Raw genomic sequence first — 22,392 nt, 5'->3', positions numbered from 1 at the left:
CACTTGTCTGTTGTTACTCTAAATAGATCTGTATCAGCATTTAATGCTAATTTAAGACTGTTTGTCAACGTGTGAAGGTACTTCAAAAAACCTCTGAACATCTACCTGGGTTTTATTCCGGAGATCATCTTCATGGTCAGCCTTTTTGGCTACCTGGTGCTGCTCATTTTTTACAAGTGGTTGGCATATGATGCCAAGAGCTCAAAAGAAGCCCCCAGTCTTCTGATAACCTTCATCAACATGTGCCTCTTCAGTTACAATGATCCCACCAACAAGCCATTTTACACGGGACAGGTACACACACCAATATCACGTGAATTCAGCAGGATATGTGGCAAAGGAGACCAACTTGATACATAAAGTTAATGTTTCTCTCTTTTTTTCTGTCTCTGTAGGTTGCAATTCAGTGTCTGCTAGTTATTATAGCTCTTGCCTGTGTACCGTGTATGCTTATAGTAAAGACCCTAGTAATGCGCAGGCAATACCTCTGGAGAAGAAACCTGGTAAGGACACAACATTAGAGATTCCTGCATGTCCAGTTTTTAAGCCTTTTTATTTTAAGAAAGTGTTTTTTTTTTTTATCTTGTAATTTCGATCATTGCTACATCAGTACTGAAAGTCTTCAGAATATTCATTAATGTCCGCGTGGATGTCTCTGAAGTATAATTATTAGGCCTCGAAAGATCATGGAAATTAATATAATCTTTGAAAGGCCATGTTACTTTTTTATAGTCAATATACACTACTAGTTTGGGGTCAGTAGGATATTTAAATATTTGTAAAATTAGTCTCTTATGAAGTGTGCAATAGCAGAAATATTGACAAAGATTATAGAATATATGTGCATTCTAATATGCTTTATTGTATTTGTTAGAAAGTAGAGGAACCATGATAACCTAGATTATTGTATAATGGCTCATCTAAAATGTATACATTACTTGTAAACACAACCATGAATTCATGATTGCTGCAGGGAACACAAAACTTTGGGGGAATCCGTGTGGGGAACGGCCCCACAGAGGATGAAGCAGAGATCATCCAACATGACCAGCTCTCCCAAAATTTAGAAGAAGAATCACCTGAGGTGAGGGAAATCTCTTTCTTTTTTATTTTTTTATTGTGTCTTTCTGTTTTTCTCCTAACTATCCTATAGAATAACTAATAATTTAACTAATTAAATACTTTACCCATCATTGTTTATTTTTCATTTTACAAAGATGCCTTAGTTTGTTAACTCGTACAATAGTCTTTCTATAGCCAGAGAATGATGTGTGTTCTGCCGACCCATTTATCTGAATATTTATTTGGGTCGGGACACTCCATGTGATGTCATCTGTTGATCCTGAGAATAACTTAACGCTTTATCATAAGAATATTTAAAGTGAATGTCTTTATAGTAGTCTATGTGATACTTGTTTCCACCCACACGGTGACAAGTCACACCCAGGTACCAAAAACGGCCGCCGTTGGCAGTGGGGTCACTCGCCTGCAGTAGGCATTCCATTCTGTGACTCACTGGAGCTGGGCTCTGCATACCAGTGCTGGTCTAAACTGGGGCAGCCCCTTTTTTATAGCACTGTCTCTCCCCCCATCCACTGTATCTCGTGGCAACCAGCCTCAAAACACTAAACAAACACCCACCTGGCTAATAGGGTTTCTTTACACTGGAAATAAAGTGGAGGCAGATAACCTGCATTATTCTGAGGTTTGAGATGCAGTCTTTTCAGTGCGTCAGTGCCAAATAATCTTCCTCCTTCCATTCCAAACAGACCTCCCAGTAGCAGCCATTAAAGTCCGTTCACTGGAGACTGAAGTCAAATCCCTGGGATTGTTTATCTCTCTCATTTTGGCGTTTTCAGTGACCCTATAAAGTATTTGGTCACTGAAGCTGCACTTAAAAACAAATGATGCTAGACCTCGTAAATATTGTCCAAATCATGTCTGTCTCAAACTTAACTTATCTTTTTATGAGATGCTTTGCTTAGTGTGCTGTGCTCGTTTAAAAAATGCCACTTGCTTTGTTGTATTTTGTTTAATTAGTCATTCATGCATTTGTGGGTGTGGCTTAAGTGTCTGAATACTTTTTGGGGCCACTGCATTTTATGACGACTGACAGTAAATGTGTTGGTCATTAGATCTTTTAATTTTTCTATAAACCAAAGTGTATTTTTCCTCTGACAAGCTTCTTCATCAGATTCTAACTCCGTCTTTAACCCTGTGTGTCTGTCTGTGCATGTGTCTGATTACCTTTCAAGCAGTCAGAGGAGGAAGTGGTAAGAGCAGACAGCCTTCTCGACTCTGTGTAGATGTTTTTTACGTTTGTGTGTGTGTGTGTGTGTGTGTATGTGCGCGCCATCACACCGTACAGTCCTCTTGCTCTGTGTGTGTGTGTGTGTGTGTGTGTGTGTGTGTTCCTGCAGGCTTCAGTGTTGGGTGGTCTCCTGTAGTTGGTGTTCGATCCTTTTCCAGTACATCTTGATAGATTCTTTTCTAGACACTCATTTTCCTTGGTTTAAGCCACCTTCATTACATGGGAATGATCCAGTGAGCCGTGCTGTTATTAGGATATACATCACATCAAATGACACTGATGATCTGAAAGGCCCCTGCGCTGTGATTTTATTCTCAGGGCTGCTAATCATACTGTGATTGAGCTGGGAGTGGGATTAGATCTTTGTATTTTCATTAGTCTGAACAGCTCTTATTGCTCTCTTTCTCTCTCTCTCTTTAGTTTAATTTTGCAGATGTTGCAGTGCATCAAGCCATTCACACCATAGAATACTGCTTAGGCTGCATCTCAAATACTGCCTCTTATCTACGGCTTTGGGCGCTGAGTCTGGCCCATGCGCGTAAGTAATGCACACATTCATTTATTGTATTGCAATGACATGGAAATTTGATAATGCACAGATCTACTTTGTAGACTAGTAATTAAAGTCTTTGTAATCTCTATTAAATAAATAAATGAATGAAGAAAATCCATCATGAATGAAAATCTATAAGCTACAGCCCTGTACAAATGTCCGTACGATTCCAATTTGTCATCGTTTACAAGATGTTTCTCAAGTGTTTCTGTTTTCTTCCAGAGCTCTCTGAGGTCTTGTGGTCAATGGTGATGCACATGGGTCTGGCTTCTAGGAATTTTGGTGGATTCTTTGCGCTGTCAATCATCTTTGCCTTCTTTGCTACACTGACTGTGTTTATTCTGTTGGTCATGGAAGGGCTGTCTGCCTTCCTTCATGCTCTCCGTTTGCATTGGTAAGGGCACACACATAATGCTTGCCTACTATAAATTAAAACAAGAGTAGATGTCGTTCCCTATCAGTGGCTACATACACACTGCTAGTCTAGCAAAATAGTTGTATTGACTATTCTGAGTGCTTTGTTATACTTTACACTCAAAATTTGTGAGAACTTCAATCTAAAACCAAACTCACTTCCTGATAAGATTTTTTTTATCAAATCTATGTACAAAACCAAACTACATTTGTATTTTACTTTAAGAATTGCAATCCACTGACCTTGTTTCTCCACTTATTTTCTGAAGGGTGGAGTTCCAGAATAAGTTCTACACTGGACAGGGCTTCAAGTTCATGCCTTTTACATTTGACAGCATTCTGGATGGCAAGTTTGAAGACTAAGCCACACCCACATTCTCTCCCTCCCCAACTGCCACCCCTCCAAACCACAGGAGCCCATCAGATTGCTTGTGAGATTTCATGATTCTTGTGAATACTGTGACTTTGCAAGGCTCTTAGTTTCTCAGGTGTTCTAGATCAGGACATATTTGGGATAATGTACATGCACTTAAACTAGATGTTAAATCGCTGAAGCTGAAAATAATCTGAGCTAGAAATGCATAATGTATTTGCAATTTACTTGGTAACTCTTCAATTCTTGCCGGAATATGTACTGATATGTAATAATGCAAACTCAAGGGGGTTTTCCATATAGCACACAGCATGTTCTTCTCATAAAAGCCTCATCAATTTGTACTCCTCAATCAAGGCAAAATATCATTACAGTTTCCCTCCCTTTATAACATAATTGTCTGTATTTTTTCCAGTCTCTTAAATTATTAGAGTTTGTTTTTTATGTATCTTTTATTCTTTATGTTGACACATTTATATAATAGTTCTAGTGCAAAGGGACCTCATTTCAAATGCAGCAAAGAAAGCTTCGCTTCATGGCATTTCACAAGCTTCTGCCGAGAGGATATCCTCATCAAGCATATCTGGTTATTAGATGCAGGGAACCCCCAGATTTATTGCAGACCTTTGCATTCTTTTGGAAAATGTTAGTAAAGAGTAATTATATTTTAGTTGGCCTTGAACTGTCTTGCTGTTTTGTGTGTGTGTGTGTGTTTTGCTATTGCAATTTAAATGCAAATACACATTTAAACTATGTTAATCTCATGAATCTGCTGCGGTGCCCAGTTCTGGGTTTTTGATTGTTGTTTAGAAATGAGTTTACAACATGAACATGCATTGGCTCCTGAAATTAATGTGTTGGTTTGATAGATGTCAAGGGAGTCCTGGAGAAAATAACTCTACCAAGTAAAAGCAGTGAGTGAAGCTGAATGATTATGTCTTGATGGTCAATAAAGAGTAAAGAGTGGATATGAACTCATGTGTTTTTTTTGTTTGTTTTTTTTACATACACATGAGAAAATATCCTGTTAGTAAATCATGTCTATATATGTATTCAAGCATTATTTATTATTAATTATGAAGAAGCATTAATAATAATGTATAGCATAATTATTACTTTTAATAAACATGTAATGATTATATAATATTTCTGTTTTCTTAAGCATTATTGCTGTTGTTTCACATTAGCCATGCTGATATTTGGAACGACAGCACTCGCACTAATTGTGATATTGCTTAATTTACATTTCAGGCAAAATTTGAGCACTTTGTATTTTTCTACGGTAACAAAAAGATCCAAGCTTTACAGTTTCCCCTTTCCAGTTTTACGGGATACATACAAGCCATACAAACAGAAATGCTCTTAATCCTGTTGAACGAAATATCAGCACGTTAGAAACATGTTATTGTGCTGTATTGTAACGGTGGTTCCAGTAATGAAGCAGTGTCTTTGATAGTAATTTTCAGGATCAGGTTTACGCTTCAATGAGTCATAAAATAACTTGAGCCGTTTGTCTCATACCCTTGCGTAAACGAGAGGGTTGGTATGTGTTCTAGTGTCCCCTGCCAGGCTCTAGGGAGGGTGGAGAAAGGACTCCCCTTAAAGGGTCGGTGTGGGTGTGACCTTACAGTAAGTGATCGCAGCAGAGGGCTGGACTAAGGAGGGAAAGTGAAGACCTGACGGACAGGCTTCACAGGGAGCTGTGGTCACTCACACTCTTCCTTACACACTCCCACACACCTTGGAGAGAGGGTCTGCTTCCACCGACTGGCCGAGGTCCCAGAGTAGACTTGAGGGAAAGTTTGAGGCATTACAGCAAACCTAGAGAATAGTACTTAGTGGTAGGAAGAAGTGCAGGTGACTTGAAGATCGGTTAGAAGTTGACAAGAAGTGTTGTTGCCTGCAAGTTGGAGTCATTGCGCTGTGATCGTTGGGTGTCTACCGTCATTCAAGTCTTTTTTTAGTGCTTTATTTTTACCCTAGGACTGCGTTCTTGCACACCGGGCCACTAGTGTGCATGCTTCTGCCTACAAGTTAGCTTGTGTGCCTTTCATCTGAGTCTACTTGAAACCAAGCCATGGCCGACACCGACTTCAAACTGGAGCGTGCTGTCTTCGCTGAAGTCTCTGATGACGACGACGAGGAGGTCTCCTTGATGCCTGCTGCTACCAAACTTGCCACCGTCTCCAATGTGTTCAAATCAAAACGAGACGACGACGACGACGATGACGATGATGACTCTGAGGAAGAGGTGGACCTGGTGTTGGGGCCGGGACTCGATGGAGGCGGCAGCGGTGAGGCCCAGAAGTCCGAGGCCCAGGCTACAGGCATGAAGGTCCTGGCACTCCTAGACAAGATCATAGGTGTGGTGGACCAGATCCAGCAGACTCAGACCGGTCTGGAGGCCAAGCAGGAGACCATGGAGAAGAACATGAGCAGCATCCAGACGGAGCTGGCCAAGCTGGCTAAAAGTCACGTTGGGACGGCCGGGACGGTCAACAAGCTCCTGGACAAGGTGCGAAAGGTGAACGTCAATGTGAAGAGTGTGCGCACGGACCTGGAGAAGCAAGCGGGACAGATCAAAAAACTGGAGAACAATGAACACGAGCTTCTCAAGAGGAAGAACTTCAAAGTGCTTATCTTCCAGGTGAGTAATGGCTGCTCGACAGAGCGTCTTTTTGATATCTCCTTTCATTTGTCTCAACTAATAGATACTAATCAGTCTTTTAGCTCATACTTCATTCAAAGCAGTTCTCATCTGCATGCCTCACTCCTGCAGGGTTTGAACCTACAGTAGTTTGGTTGCCATTCCCTTCTCTAACCTTCTGTTTGTGGAACTGGAGCTGATTGTGGTTTGTTATAAAAGCTTGAGTCCAGGTGGTCTTTTTCTTGCTGTTGTCTAGATTTTTTTTTTAGAACAAGTTCGATTGTTGAAAGGGCAATTTTAGTGTGGCCAGGTGTTATTTTATTTATTTAGTTAGTTACTTAGTCATTTATTCATTCATTCAGACTGCAGTTGCTTTTGCTGACATTTCCATATTAGCTGTCAAACTAATGATGCACACTTTGAGGAAAATTGTAAAATCTATCATTATGATTCAGACTGAGACTCGTTAAGAAATTATTTGTTTTCAAACCACCTATGAATGTATAAATCCAGTTCAGTGCACATTTTTTTTTTTTTATTTGGTGTATTTGGGTTGGATAGACCAAAAAAACAAAATAAAAAACCAATAACAATAGGCTTAACAAAAGTCTTAGAGCACTTTCTGTTACATCAGTGATGTGTTTCCTATGACCTTAATCATGACCTTAAATTGTTTCCTTGATGTTAGCTTTTTATAATGCAATCAAACACTTCATTTGCTGTAATATACTCGCTAATCAACTTATAATGTAGGCTACTATATTAATATAATGTGCTATACTAATATAATTAATAAGCACGATCATGTTGTTTTGCATGAGCATGTTTGCAGTCTTCCTTCCCAGGTCTCTTTTGGAGTACACATGGATTCCTCTGAAGGGCTTGGCCTTGATTTCCCCACTCAGTAAAGTGTCAATCCACTCCTAAGTGAACCTTCAAAGGTTCCTGTCTAACCTCACAGCAACCTCTGAACAATGCTGGATCAGCGCATACCATGAGTCAACTGCAAATACTGCATGCACGTCAAAAAGGAGCCTTCTGTGCATTTGGCTAAGATTTGATCAATTGTCCGTCTGTCTGTCTGTCCATCTATCTAAAATATTTATAATGATGAGTAACAGCGATATTTGGGAGCTTATCAGTGTTGCTATCACCAGTCTACTGCAGAGATTTTCTTGTCGTTGGATGTTAGAGTAACATTTAGTAGATATTTTTATAATACATTTATAATGTAATATATGAAACCATGATCCACACTCACAAAAAATAGTTTTGTTTTATTTTACATTTATCACCAGCAGGAAAAATAATTTATGTATTGCAAAATATGGGGTCAGTATGAGTTTTCAATGTTTTGGGGGGACAAGTTATGCTCACCAAGGCTGCCTTTATTTAATAATAAAAAATTACAGTAAGAATAGAGATACTGTGAAATATTCTTACAACTTAAATAACTGTTTCTGTTTTCTATTTATAATATATTGTCATGTAATTTTCAGCATCATTACTCCAGTCTTCAGTGTCACATGATCCTTCAGAAATCATTCTGATATGATGATTTATTACAGCTTTAGTTTTAAATACAGTTTTGTGTAACAACAAGTCGTTATTATTACTTAATTTGCATTCTTACCAAATAAAAGTATTAATTTCTTCTTTGAACCTACTGTCCCCAAACTACTGAGTGATGGTCTATTTGAATGAAGATGTTTATAAGATTTAATTGTTGTGTTTGTTTGCAAAAGCGATGCTTAAAATAGACGGCAATGCTTAGATGATGCTCTCTTTCACAGATGTCTCAGCAACGTACATGTGCCTTCTGGGAAATAAGGTAATTGTACACTGTCTGCACAAAGAGTAGGCCTATATGTTTTCCTTAACGTGTATCTCTCTCTCGCTGTGGTGTGTGAGAGAGCTGGATGTGACAGATAGCTGGCTGGCATTTGAGGTATAGGATGAAGACATTAAGATTTACGTCTATATCTTGTGCATAACTGAAAAACAAGATGGGGAGGTGGAGGGTATGGGTACAAAACTGTCACTGGGTCAGTACCATATGCTCTCTTTTGGTACTGATGTATAATTTAAGGTTAAATAAAGCACAAAGATGCACCTTTTGGCTTTTGTACAGTACCTCCCAAGTTAAAAGTATGGTTTACTCACACTTATATAGAATATAAATATGCAATTTGCACAGTGGAGTTCTTCACCTTGAAGGCTGTTATGCTGTCGGTGGCAGTCCACGCTTGGTTAAACTAAACTGTGGGAATGTTTTTGCGCTGAAATAGCTATAGCTGTGTGCAAAGGTGCAAACGGTGTTCAGTTACTCTAAAAATAGCACCACACTTCATATGTAGAAAGTGTATTCTTTCTTTCGTGTTTTGCTCAAATGCTAGAGCAGTGTGTGGAGTGTAGGATTTCGCTGCTGTGTGGAGCGCAGTTGTAAAGAGAGTCTTGTGCAAGCGAGCTGGAGTCAGATTAATGTGTTTAGAGCGTGCTGGATCGCAGTAGATAGATAGATAGATGGAGACTGACTCTGAGACCCCCATCCCCCCTCAAACTCTCTCTTACAATCTAATTATAGCGCAGAATGCCGTCATGTCTGCAAAGCTGCCATAATGACACTACCGTCAGTCTAGAGGGAAAGACAGAGAATCCTTCAGGTTTAGACTTTTGCATTCAGCGTTGTCATTCCTCCGTTCACTATATATATATATATATATATATATATATATATATATATATATATATATATATATATATATATATATATATATATATATATATATATATAGAACTGAATATTAATATAAGATAATATCAATTACATAAAAATGTTTTTGTATTAAAATAATTCCATTTTACAGCAATAAATACAATAAATGTCATATGGTTATATCATTATAGCAGATTGACACTGGCAATTTACATATTCACATATAAAATAAAATATTGTAAAAGAAAATGTATAAAATTTTTATATCAATTACATATTATTAAAGTAATACTTACAATATATTTTAGTACTAAATACTACAATTATATTTTACGGTTATAAATGCATAAATTACATTGCATATCATTATTGTCACCTACATTGTAATATTAATACAATATTAATACTGCAGTGTGTTTGACAGTGACAATTTACATGAATGTAAAATAAAGATATTTTGAAATACATTTATTTGTATTTATAATTTTTAAATGCATGCTAAAATGCATTTGTATTTAAAGTTTTAAATACAATAAATGAATGAGATTTTACAGCATTAAATACAATAAATTAGCTTGTATGATAACAGCCATGATCAATTATAGTAATATTGCAATGTGATTTCCAGTGACAATTTACATGAATATTAATTTAATTTTAAATTTACATTTTATTTTTATAAATACACTTTTTATATTACCGTTTTACAGGAAAATCACCTATGTCAGCCATTGTCACCTGTACATTAATATCATTAGCTGTGTGACTGACAGTGCAGTGGATGGTACATTATATATAATTGTGTTTAATGATTCTTTTTAAACCCACAGAGGTCATTGTGTGCCAGTAATTATGTAATTATTCTTCTCTGTCAGTGATCTGACATTACTGCGCTGGAGCAGAAGCGTCTAACGTCTGTGTACCGTGGCCAGGCCGAGGTTCAGTGTGTTCCAGCACATTGCTGTTGTTTACCCTGCACCAGTGTTTCTGCATTTAGCCTTACTAACGAGTCATTTCCTTCCAGCGCTGCTCTGGGGGGCTGCAGGGGGGAACGGTGTTCATGTAATCATGTTTTTAGATGGAACTGAATGATGGAAGATGACAAGAGTGAGTGAGGTCAGTTATTGGTTTATATGCGCAATTATGTTCTGTTAGCTATTTCCCATCATTTCTCTGGGCATATGTTGCCTAATGAGGTGCATTATAGACTGTTAGGGATAATCAGAGAAGATGCACCGGAGGGATCACATGTGTATCTCTCGTGGGAATGAGCAAACTCCGAAACACACATTAGCTGTGTTAAAACATGGGCACTGTGGATATATGCAGTTCATTTTTATGCAGTGGCAACATAAATATGCAATGTGAAAATGCTTTTGTATTGCTTTTTTCCTAAATCAATATAAACATAGATTATATAGTCTTTTTGTTTTTTTGTGCATGAACCTAAACTGCATGAACGCCAAAAATATGTGTAAAATATGTTACTGCATGACTTAATCTGGTTTCAATGCTAAAAGCATTTTTTATTCATTTATTTATAAATATCAATAATAGTTTTTTATTTATTCAATGCAATTGTAACAAAATATTTATGTTATTATTATTATTATTAATATTATAATAAATGATTGGTTTTACTACAATAACATTATTTCTAGGGGAAAAACAGATTTTAATGTAATGGCAGACTTTTGAATGAGTTGGCCACTATGCACACTAGCATTCAAATGTTTGGTGTCAGATTTTTGTATTTAAAGAAATGGGTACAAGATGCATTGAATTGATCAAACATGACCATAAACACATCTATAATGTTGCTAAATATTTATATTTCAAAGAAATACTGTCCTTTTTAACCTTCTGTTCAAAGAATCCTGAAAAAATGTATCGCTGTTTCTACAAAATATCTTGAGTACAACAGTTCCTTGAGAGGGAAGGATCATGTGACACTGAAGACTGGAATAATGATGCTGAAAATGCAGCGTTTGCGTCACAGGAATAACCGTCATTTCAACTGTAGTAATATTTCACAATGAGTGTATGTTTTTGTCCTTGTGCATATATGTTGGTGTGTGTGTGGATTTAAATGCTGTTGAAGTCTCAGTTTCAGTCTTCTCTGGGGGAATGTCCACTGAGGTTGCAAGTTACACTACTGGCATTTATCAGATATCTAATCACACACCTCTGAGACCTACATAAATTACCCCTGTAAAATTGGACTCCAATATTTGACGTGCGTGTGTGTGTGTGTGTGTGTGTGTATGAGAGAGTACACATTAATATTTGCTATGCTATAAATAAATGGACATTTGAATTGATTTATTCAGAACTGACATTAACATAATTATTCTCGGAAAGTGTCATTAGAAATTAGTATCAGAACAGCTTAATTTATAAACACAAGCACTGGTACCAAATGTCCATTGCATTGTTTGAAATGATTTGCTTCTTCAGCTGTGCACTTGTGGTGAACATGCATGTCAATATTGTACACAGGGCTTAAAGTTCTCCGGCACCGTGCCAGTGTCCTGACATTTTATTCTACCCGTCAGATTGTCCTACCAGGGTTTACTGCACACGCACACATCAATATTGCGTCCTTTTTCTCATGCTGAATAACTATATTTAGTGTATCTACATTACTGTAAGGGTAGGTTTAGGGTTGGGGTAGTTGTAGACTTTAATAAAACACAATCTAATAGGTAGAAAAAAAATATTTTTTGTTGGTCTCCTGTAGCTGTATCCTTTCTAGCTACAACCGCTAATATAACATATAATTACTGTATTTGCATTTACTGTACGAGTAGGTTTAGGGTTGTGGTAGGTCTAGACATTAATAAACCATAATTTTACAGGTGGCATTTTTATTGTTGGATTGTGCTACCCTCTGTTTTAATGGGAGGTAGCAAAATCTGACAAAGTAGCACAAGTCGACAGAATACCGGATCCCTACAATTAAAAACCAACCACCAATGTATGAGAGGAACACCGCTTTCACTCTGAACCAAACTAACATTATTAGCCAATCAGAAGTTTTTGCTCTTATGAAATTGAAACGCGCATTATCTAATGAATGGAAAAGAAGCATGGGTCTCGGAAAAGCTGTGAAGTGCACTGGTCAAAGACGTCCATCGAACGTAATACTTACATAGAAAAGCTTATAAAAAATATCTCAACAGCAGCTCAAAGTAATCAAAGCACTTTGAACAAGTAATCACAGCATCTCCATAAGAACAATATTGCCAGAACGAATTTACAGGGATTTTTGAAAAGGTCCTGTTCACACATGATCTCTTAATGGTAATTTATAAGTAAAGACTGTATGTGTAAAATGGGCTCAACTCTTCCTCTGCATATGTGGTGAGTTTGGGTTGCTTAATTAACGTTTATCAGGGAAAACACACTTGATTTGTAACGTAAATAATTTAAAGCTATGCCATTTATATAATAAATATGCAATGTATTGTACTTCGCCCGGTTGATGAAACAGCATATGCTGGTTAGGTATGTTTTTACACTGGGATGCTGGTCCTTTGCCAGCAAATGACCATCATAAACCAGCATCCCAGCATCAAAACATACCTAACCAGCATACAGTATGCTGGGTTTTTTTTTTCAACATGGCGTGTTTACAAAATAAAAGTTTCTGAATTTGCATGTGGTCAAATATTAAAATTAAATGTATTTAAACGTCGTTAGATCACAAGAAACATCACAATTCCTTTTGTCGCCTTCTGCAGCTATTTGTTGTAATATAGGCATATTATATTGTGTATTCAGCAGCGTTTGTGAGTTCAAATCTCAGGCCGGCAGGAATTGTAGGTGTGGGGAGAGAATGTACAGTTCTCTCTCCACCTTTTTTTTTTAACTGAACAGTTGAACTGAACTGTAGTTTTTCTGTAGTAAACTATCTTTGTATGTTTCCTATTTTATATTAATTTCCTAATGTTTAACTTACAGTACCATTATTTCTTTTGAACAAAACAATTTTTAGAAATGTCATGTTTTAGATTATTCTAGGTCATCTTGTACCCTGTCACGGACAAAGCTAACCAGCAAAACTTGGTATCAAAAGCATCCTAAATGTTACATGTGTTTGCACCATACTGTAGTGAGTGATTTCTTGTAATTGCTGTTTCAAACATCCCACCATAATCTGTAGTCTGAGCCTGTCATGGGCTAATGGCAATGGCAGATACCTTACTAGTTAGTTTCAAGCTAAATAATTTTCTTTTTTCAAATAACCCCTTTTATGTGTCCGCCCCCGCAATCCTCAACCCCCTGACAAATGTCTTAGAGGACGAGTATTATCTGAATGGTATTAGGTTCCTCGTGCACACAGACAAGGACGGTTTTGTAATTTCTCTTGCAGTCTGGTAAGAAAAAGCTGGATTCTGAGTGGGGTTGGTGCAGGTGTTTTCTGGGCGGGTGATGATGAGGTGTGGCTGTGACTTATGGGGGTTGTGTGATCTCCATCATTACTGTGGCCTCTGCTCTATTTTTGAACTGAAATCAGGGTATCAGATTTACCCAGACAGCAGTGTGTGCTCCGTGTGAGCGTGTGTGTATGTAGACTGCATGTTAGTCCGGGCCAGAATGTGCTGTTTGATGAATGGGCTGAGAATAAATGAGGCATGAGTTGCCACCAGTATGTTGTGTGTGCATGTGTTTACAAAGAATCACAAGAGATGGTCACTTTAACTTCTTATTTTCTTAATATGTTACATAATATGTCAAATATGGGACACAGGAAATGACAACTGCATGCTGGTCCTGGAATTAGTGCATTCTTCAATATCGCTTGCATGGGGCAGGGCTGCAGATGAATACGGGGCAACACTTGATACGGTAATGCAGAGCCAGGACAGCCACGCACATCCGAAGCTAAAATTCACCTTTACTTATAACAAACCAGGATTAGGAGTCATTCTATTGCAATTGACCCTTTGCACGGAGTTTGATTGACAGGCAATCTGACCAATCATAATGGCAAATCTGCTATTTATGCCCAACAAACAAATTTCATGAATTAGAATTTCTTACAAAATGACAGTTTGAAAGCGGAGACTATTTCATACCAAAACGAACCTGCTCTGACATGGCCTGTCAGACATAGCAGCAGTAAGGAAGGGGGTCTTTGCAAAGGGTCAATTATACACACACAAAACAAAAAGGGTTTTTTGAGGTGCTATATAGCACCACTGCCATATAATGAACCCGTTAACACTCTGTACCTTCTTTAAATGTTCTTTAACTCTCTCTTAGTTTAGTTGGGGAAAGGATAAAAAAGGAAGTTAAAATATAGTGTATTTCTACACTATAAGGGCAGTAACATATCTGAAATCGAAGGAGGAGAATGGGGTTACTCTTTGGGTTCTGCATAGCACCATTTGACAAAGGTTTAAAAATAGGTGCTATACAGCACTTAAAGTGGTTACCCTGTGATTATGAGCCAATGAAACCACTTTTAGTGCTGTTTAGCACCATTTTTGTTTTGAGTGTACTGAATGTTGTCCACTTCAGTTCAGCAGCTCTTACTCCCTCAGATACAGTGCCATTGGAGCTCTTGTTCTTGTGTGTTCAGAGCGCTGGATAATAAAAGCATGATAGCTTATTAGTAGCATCATGGTGGCAGAATGATTACAATACAAATAAAACATAGTGTGTATTTGTGTAATAGAAATTGAGATGTACAGTACACATGTTTATACTGCTGTTCAAGAGTTTGGGGCTGGTAAAGTTTCATATTTTTTTATTTTATTAGTTAAAGGGTTAGTTCACCCAGAAATGAAAATGATGTCATTAATAACTCACCCTCATGTCGTTCCAAACCCGTTCATCTTCTGAACACAGTTTAAGATATTTTAGATTTAGTCCGAGAGCTCTCAGTCCCTCCATTGAAGCTGTGTGTACAGTATACTGTCCATGTCCAGAAAGGTAAGAAAAACATCATCAAAGTAATCCATGTGACATCAGAGGGTCCGTTAGAATTTTTTTAAGCATCGGAAATACATTTTGGTCCAAAAATAGCAAGAACTACGACTTTATTCAGCATTGTGTTCTCTTCCGTGTCTGTTGTGAGCGCGTTCACTGCAGTGTCTGATCCGGGTCATTGAACGGAGGTCTTACGGGTTTGGAATGATATGGGGGTGAGTTATTAATGACAGAATTTTCCTTTTTGGGTGAACTATCCCTTTAATGTTTTCAAAAGTTTCTTATGCTCATCAAGGCAGCATTTACTTAATTAAAAATGACAGCAGAAAGCGTAATAGTGTGAAATACTAATACAATTTAAAATACCTCTTTTCTATTGTAATATATTTTAAATGTAATTTATTCCTGTGATGAAAAGCTGAATTTCCGGCCTCATTCAGCATGATTTTCCAGTCTTCAGTGTCACATGATCCTTCTGATATGATGATTTGATGCTCAAAATTATTTTAAATTTCATCAGTGTTGAAAAGAGTTGAGCTGCTAGATAATGTTATACATACTGTCACTTGTATACCCAGAAGCCCTGTGTATAAGGAGGTTAATGGGTGAAAAACCTTCACCTCTTTGACATTATGAAGCTGTCAGATACATAAAAATACCAGATGGCTGCTGTTTCAGCCACGGTAGTTTAATAAAGCCTTTAGCCAATTACAGACAGTTGTGGTGCCTGTTTGATTCATTTGTTAATGGTATCTTAGCATTCAAAAACTAGTGCGTGTGCACTTGTGGTGTTGTCCTGACTGGCATGACACAGATCTAGTCTCTTATCTAATAGAGAGATCATATTTTTGTTAAACCTGTCATAAAACACATACTAAAGTAATGTTTAAAGTTATTCCCGGTTGTTTCAGGTAGGAGTTCTGCTGTACAGCTGCTGCTCTGAACCCAACAGAAGTCAACAGCTGCTCAGTGCCTCAACCTTAACATGCCTTTCAACATCATGCCTCAAACACACACACACACACACACACACAGCTGTTATGTGCTCATCACCGGCTGATTTGTTTATCTCTATGTCATTCGAACTACTGGACCAAATGTTTTTGCTGCTGTCTTGGCAACGGTTATCATGGTGCCATGGTCCACACATCGCTGTAATCTGGGTAATTGTTCGCCTCTTTTAGGGTGTTAGGTGGGGATCTTTCTATATATATACAGTGTGGACTGACATTCTTTTTAGCCTAGAGCTTTTGAACAGGAGTTTGAGGGTATTACATGGCACCAGACACACTGCCAGTTGTATTAATGTAGTGTTTATGATTACTGTATTTGCACTATTGTTTTTCTAGTATTACATAAATGCAATCAGGATCCAAAAGTGATCTGAGAATTTACTGGTCATAAATGAGTCTTATCAGCCATGGGAACAGAATTTTGTTATTTCTCCTAAAATAATAATAGTAATTACAAAAAATAAAAAATAAAAAAAATAATATATGTATATTATATTATATTATATATATTTTTATATATATTATTTATCCTCATGACACTGGAATTTAGCCACATTTTAGTTTAAAATTATGCAGGTCATTATGTCATTTTTGACTGCATCTTTCACAAAAATATATTGTGATTTCGCTGCACTAGAAAAACTTTCATTAAGAAATAGTCACTTTTACACTGTGTGTCAAGACACCAGTCCACTGGCAAACATTTAAATTACTCGGCGAAGCCAGATTTTACTGGGATTTGGCACATTTGTAAGTGTTTCTTTCGGACTAGTACCCAGTGACTCAACTCTAGTCTGGTTTACTTAAATTGTTACAATAATTACAATTTACTATAATTAAAATTGTTTATTTCTGAGAATCTATCTAAATATTGACTTTGCTGTGTGCATTGATTGTTTTTTTTTGGCAATTTTAGCAGGTGATATATTCCAGGAATGGCCACAATATACAATATGAGTTTTCTATTTTCTCTTTGGTAAACAAGTGAGTGTTTTCAATGATTTTGATAATGATTTACTGCACTATAAGTTGCCTGTTGCTTTATAAGAGAAGTCTTGGCAATTGCAGATATATCTTTACTCTGCTACCGTTCATTTCAATCAGTCTCTGCCAACAGTTTTTTTCTGTATTATAATTATTTTACAATTCATAGCATAATACAAACTCGATTAATGGATTTAATAACTATTAAAAAATGTGGGATTATAAAAACTTATTGCTGCTTTATAAAATATACGGATATTAAGTTTAATTGTACTAATTTGAATAATATAAGTTTATTTAAATACATATTTTGAATGAATTGTTTTAGTTAGCTGTTTAATTTCAGATTTTCAACAAGCAAATTTACATTATTTGTTACAAAGTAAGTCTTTGACTTCCATGTTGTTGGGGAACACATCTGTAAATTGATATTACAAATAACCTTTATGTTTCTGGGTGGATTCTGACCCTTTTAATACAGAGGATATGGAGACGTATGGAAATAATTTGGAACAGCTGCTAACTGTGCCATAATATCTGTGATTCAACCACAAAAGATGATGCAATCCATACGCTTTTCCCTGAATCCGCATTATTTACCAGGCAGCATGTGTTACTGGAATATGTTGTGGCCCAGCAAACTGTTACGGAAAAAGAGCTTGATTTAATTCTCCGTAGTTCTTTGTGTGTTTACATTGAGCTCTCTCTGTTGGCTTTGGCTGTTTGGAGTGTTTGCGGTGCATGCGCAATGATCAGTGCACATTTCCAGCATTGTGTAACACCACACAAATCTCTGTTCCTCTATATTCTGACTTGTGCTGGAATTTAAGGGTTTTATTGAACCCAGGTTCACATAAGGACAAACCTTTCTGGATCAAAAACGGAAATGGTATGTTTTGACATTGCAAATGACTGTAAGACAAACAGAAGCCGCTAAACTCAAATGGAGGCGTCACCAAAGTCAGCCAAGACATCAAGTAAAGTGCACATCTAACACTATGCCATTCAGGATGTTCATTAGGTGTCTATTCTTGCTCTCTCTCTCTCACACACACACACACTCATACGCACAGCACAATACCTGCAGGTCTTCAGTCGTCCGAGCAGTCTGTGAGTCAGTTAGTGGATGCGGTTACTATGGTGACAGCATCAGTATTTACTATTTAGTGTGCAGAATGGGAGAGTGATACAGTAATAGCTTAAGGAGTGAATGAATGAGCACCGTTCAGGGAATGAAACGGATGGAATGCAAAGAGAGGAAAGGCCGGCCTAAAATAAACACATGCACACATCTTCAGCCTTCACAAACCAGATAAGGAAGAGCATATAAGTTTACGAGGACTTTCATTAGCATGGGGCCGGATTCAGGGATACCAAATATGACTGATTGTCAATCGTTAAGAGATCTCTGCATCTGCAACTTCTTCTGTTGACCACCAGAGGGGGTGTTTTACTTTTGAATACAGCCATTAGGATCAAGAAAACGAATAAACAGCATTTTTTTCATGTGCTTAAATAACATTATATGTCAAATTACAAGCTGAGCAGAAAAGACAATCACAATGCTTCTCCTTCTCAAAATAACACACACACACACACACACACACACACACACACACACACACACGTTGGTATATGTGGTTTATGGGGACTCTCCATAGGCGTAATGGGTTTTATTCTGTACAAACTGTATGTTCTATGGCCCTACCCCAACCCTACCCCTAACCCTAACCCTCACAGGAAACTTTGTGCATTTTTACTTTCTCAAAAAAGCTCATTCTGTATGATTTATAAGTGTTTTGAAAAATGGGGACATGGGTTATGTCCTCATAAGTCACCCTCTCCTTGTAATACCTGTGTCATACCCATGTTATTATACAGAGTTGTGTCCTGATGTCACAAAAACATGCACACATATATGTGTGTGAGTGTGTGTGTGTGTGTGTGTGTGTGCGTGTGTGTGTGTGACCATCCCATTTACAGTTAGAGGGAGTGCTGTGTACTCAATATGATTTTAGTAATGGCCCATATTTAAAATTAATCCCATTGATATTTTCTCATACTGGTAGCATAGAAATCAGTTCATTATCTTATCATGAAGCTGCTCCACCCGTGTAATCATGGTGATCATCTTTCCCCGTGCTCAGACGAGTTATAGCACGATCTGAATTCAAAATATCAGTCTATAAGCATGATCTGCAAACGAGGACTGAATGACTTAAAGGGATACTAAAATGTTAAGAACACGTTTAGGAGGAACAATATAGAGCGATTATAAATCCTGAGACAGAATGATGTCCAACTGGTTATGCTTAAACCAGCTCAAACCAGCATCGCACCATCAAAACATACCTAACCAGCATATGCTGTTTTTTCAACAGGGAAAATATAACCTAGTCATTATTGGATATTAGCTTCTCATAATGAAGTCAGCATTCAAAGTTAAGTCAGCAGTGTACAGTCAGCTGCTTTATTGCAGAATATACCTCAAAAGTATGATCGGGAACAGGATATAAAATATTAAGAAATTATTTAAACCCCAATCAATATTTTATGTCCATATACAGTATCCTGTCAGTATTTTGTATTTATAGACGTATTCCACCAACAAAAAAAAACAAAGAGACCAAAGCGATCAGCTTAGAAACAAAATGAACACTGCAAAAATATTGAAGTAATATTAATACTTAGTCAACTTTTGATGAAAGCATAGGCTATATCATTTTATTCTGATTGAAAAAATCATGGACAAGTATTGGTCAAATATTGGGCTCACCACCTGTACACCCCTGTTATTTTTGGCCCTCAAAAGAAACTAGTTTACTAGTTTAAGAGTCAGAAAACAAGCTTAAAGGGTCATGAATCCCCTTAATATTCTGGACAGGAACAAAGTCTGCTGAGTACACTCTTATGAAACATGTATTTGCACATACAGTGTTTTATAACACTGAAAGTGGAAGTTTCTCTGATTCGCATGGCTACTTTAACACCAACTGTTTAGGTTCGAATCTGGAAAAATATTCTGATCTGTCTGGTCTAATCTGATCTTAGTTCCTTAATTTTTCTCCCCTTTTCTCTCAGGACAAGGTGAAACCTGTGAAGGTCTCTAAGAAGCCAGTGGCTGCAGGAGAGGAAGGAGAGCAGGTGCTGAGTGAAGGAGCAGAGGAAGAGCGTGGCTCTGAGGACGAAGTTGAGGTTGAGGAGATCATAGAGGAATCTCGTGCTGAGCGCATCAAACGCAGCGGCCTCCAGAAGGTGGACAGGCTGAAGATGGCTTTCAGCAAGGAGCAGATGGAGAAGACCAGACAGAAGACCAAGGAGAACCTGGAGAAAACCCGACTGAGAACTAAAGAGAACCTGGAGAAGACACGCCAGAGAACCCGAGAGAACCTTGAGAAGACCAAGATGAGCCTGGGGAAGAAGATGGGTAAGCTAGGAACAAAGATGACGCCTAACACCGAACGCCGCGAGAAGATCCGCAGCTCCAGAGAGAAGATGAAGAAGTCACTGAAGCCTGACCACCCCATCTACGCCCGCTCCAAATCATCCACCTACCGCGTCCCGCCCTTCACCTTCCACGTCAAGAAGGTCCGTGAGGGTGAGATCGAACCCACACCAGAACCAGAGGAAGAGGACGAGGACGAGCAGGTGGAGCAGAATGAGGAGGTCCAGGAGGAAGGGGGCCTAGTGTCAAGGGTGGAGGAAGGTGAACTGGTCAGTCTTGATAGCCCAGAGATGGAGGCTTTACTAGAGGCAGCGGATCAATCTCGTCTGGTGTTCCAGGAGACGGTGAGGCCGAGGGAGAAGGCCAGCCAGTGAGTCCAACACGCTGAGCCCTGGAAAGCTCAACATGGGAAAATCATGTGGAAGTCTGGAGATAAATAAGGCTAAAAGGATGTAGGGAACTGAGATGTGCTTGAGGACGGGTTAAAGGAGTCGACTGGACCTTTGGCTGAACATTTAGTTTGTTTGTTTGTTTGATTGTTTCTTATTATCTTCTCAACCACAAGGTTGTTGTTGTTGACGTTTTTTTTTTTTTCAGCTGTCAATTTTTAAATCAACTACTGATCATTTTGTGTCTAGATCCGAATGATACTAAAAAAAGATCAAATTATTTTTTATGTGATTACACTTAATCTACGTTTAAAATCTTACAAATAAAAGAATGTTATAGTATTTTCAGGAGAGATGGATGTGAGGAGGTTTGCACTCCACAAGAATATTTTCACAAACACTCTCATGGCATTTAATTAGACGTTTAATATTAACTCGTGCATTTCTAATCAAGGCTACCGGATTGCAGCCAGATATTGCCAATATATACTTATATTAAAGTGCCTATATTTAATGAACACCTTGTGTTCTTTGTACTATGGCTGCTGATTTCAACAGGATAAATGAATAGCAGGGCTTATGCATCTTTTTGAATATCTGGGCTTTGTTTTAATGCCATGAAGGAACAGTTGGAAGAAAGAAAGAAAGAAAGAATTGCAAAAAACTACTGCTGACCGAATGTTTTTCTTTTAAAGCTGAAGGTTTTAATAATGTACTTATGGCGAGTTGTTTTGTGGTCTAATCACTGGCTTGAATGTGATCCAAACTCTGACTCAACTTTGCTTCAGTTTGCACCTACAGATGGCATAATCTGATCTGTGATCTATGATCTATGTAAACAAGAAGCTCTCACAAACCTGTAAGATCACGCTGAATATCAGTCCCTGAAAAGGTTCCTTTTCAGCATTCAGTTTTATTCATTCTGAAGTAAATTCATTTGACTGTTTACCTTGTTTGTACATATACACTTTAACATGCTTAAAGTACACATAATTACAGTATTAGGTGAACAGGGACCTACTCAATGAAAAAGTAGTGCTGATTGTGTAGTCCAGCTCACTGAAGTAAATAGAAACACATCATAGTTCTTTCCTGTCTGGGTATATTCACCTCAATTACTGATCTTTCATTGTACTTTAAGTGTGTTCATGTTAAACAGTTGGCCTACATTATTTCATATAGCTTGAGTAGACTAATTTTGACAAACAACACATTTTGTATCACTATTATGAACATATGCAGTTACTGCAGGCACACATGGGCAATAGTTTTGTGTGTGAAGGTCTGAATGAAGCTGCTTATGGCTTTGCTGTTGAGATTTGTGGCTGTATAAATGGATTTTAGGTGTAGGTTGCTTTTAATAAACAAATACAAGTGTCCACCTTTGTGCTCTGTGACGTCTGAGGCTTGATTTGTTTTGTGAATAAATCTAAATGCTACAGGCAAACTCTCTTTCATTCTCTGTATCTACTGACATATTTACAGCTGTCAGAGAGAGAGCAGATGTTGCACACTGTTGATCATTTGTGCCTTTGTTATTGCTATATATTAACTCTATAAAGCCTGGCATATGAAATATTAGTCAAACCAATCTTTTTTTTTCTTTTTTT

The 22,392-nt window shown here is 37.7% G+C and overlaps 2 protein-coding genes across 3 annotated transcripts; both read left to right on the top strand.

The window, feature by feature from the left end:
* The first annotated feature begins 55 nt into the window (after positions 1-55).
* Positions 56-4,625, top strand: LOC127959615 (V-type proton ATPase 116 kDa subunit a 1-like). Of its 2 annotated transcripts, XM_052558895.1 has the most exons (7): positions 56-294; positions 396-503; positions 974-1,084; positions 2,256-2,273; positions 2,732-2,849; positions 3,087-3,258; positions 3,548-4,625. In XM_052558895.1, exons 1-7 carry the CDS (start codon positions 133-135, stop codon positions 3,639-3,641), a joined length of 783 nt encoding a protein of 260 aa, XP_052414855.1. In that variant the 5' UTR covers positions 56-132; the 3' UTR covers positions 3,642-4,625. The 2 variants fall into 2 exon arrangements, with proteins under 2 accessions (XP_052414855.1, XP_052414856.1); XM_052558896.1 differs by lacking the exon at positions 2,256-2,273 and having other exon boundaries at positions 57-294.
* Positions 4,626-5,294: 669 nt separating this feature from the next.
* LOC127959608 (caveolae-associated protein 1-like) lies at positions 5,295-22,161 on the top strand. The gene is made up of 2 exons (XM_052558886.1): positions 5,295-6,298; positions 20,030-22,161. Exons 1-2 carry the CDS (start codon positions 5,729-5,731, stop codon positions 20,765-20,767), a joined length of 1,308 nt encoding a protein of 435 aa, XP_052414846.1. The 5' UTR covers positions 5,295-5,728; the 3' UTR covers positions 20,768-22,161.
* Positions 22,162-22,392: the final 231 nt, after the last annotated feature.

Source organism: Carassius gibelio, chromosome B6 (assembly GCF_023724105.1).
Source record: "Carassius gibelio isolate Cgi1373 ecotype wild population from Czech Republic chromosome B6, carGib1.2-hapl.c, whole genome shotgun sequence".
Taxonomy (NCBI): domain Eukaryota; kingdom Metazoa; phylum Chordata; class Actinopteri; order Cypriniformes; family Cyprinidae; genus Carassius; species Carassius gibelio.
This window is presented reverse-complemented; position numbering and strand designations above follow the sequence as displayed.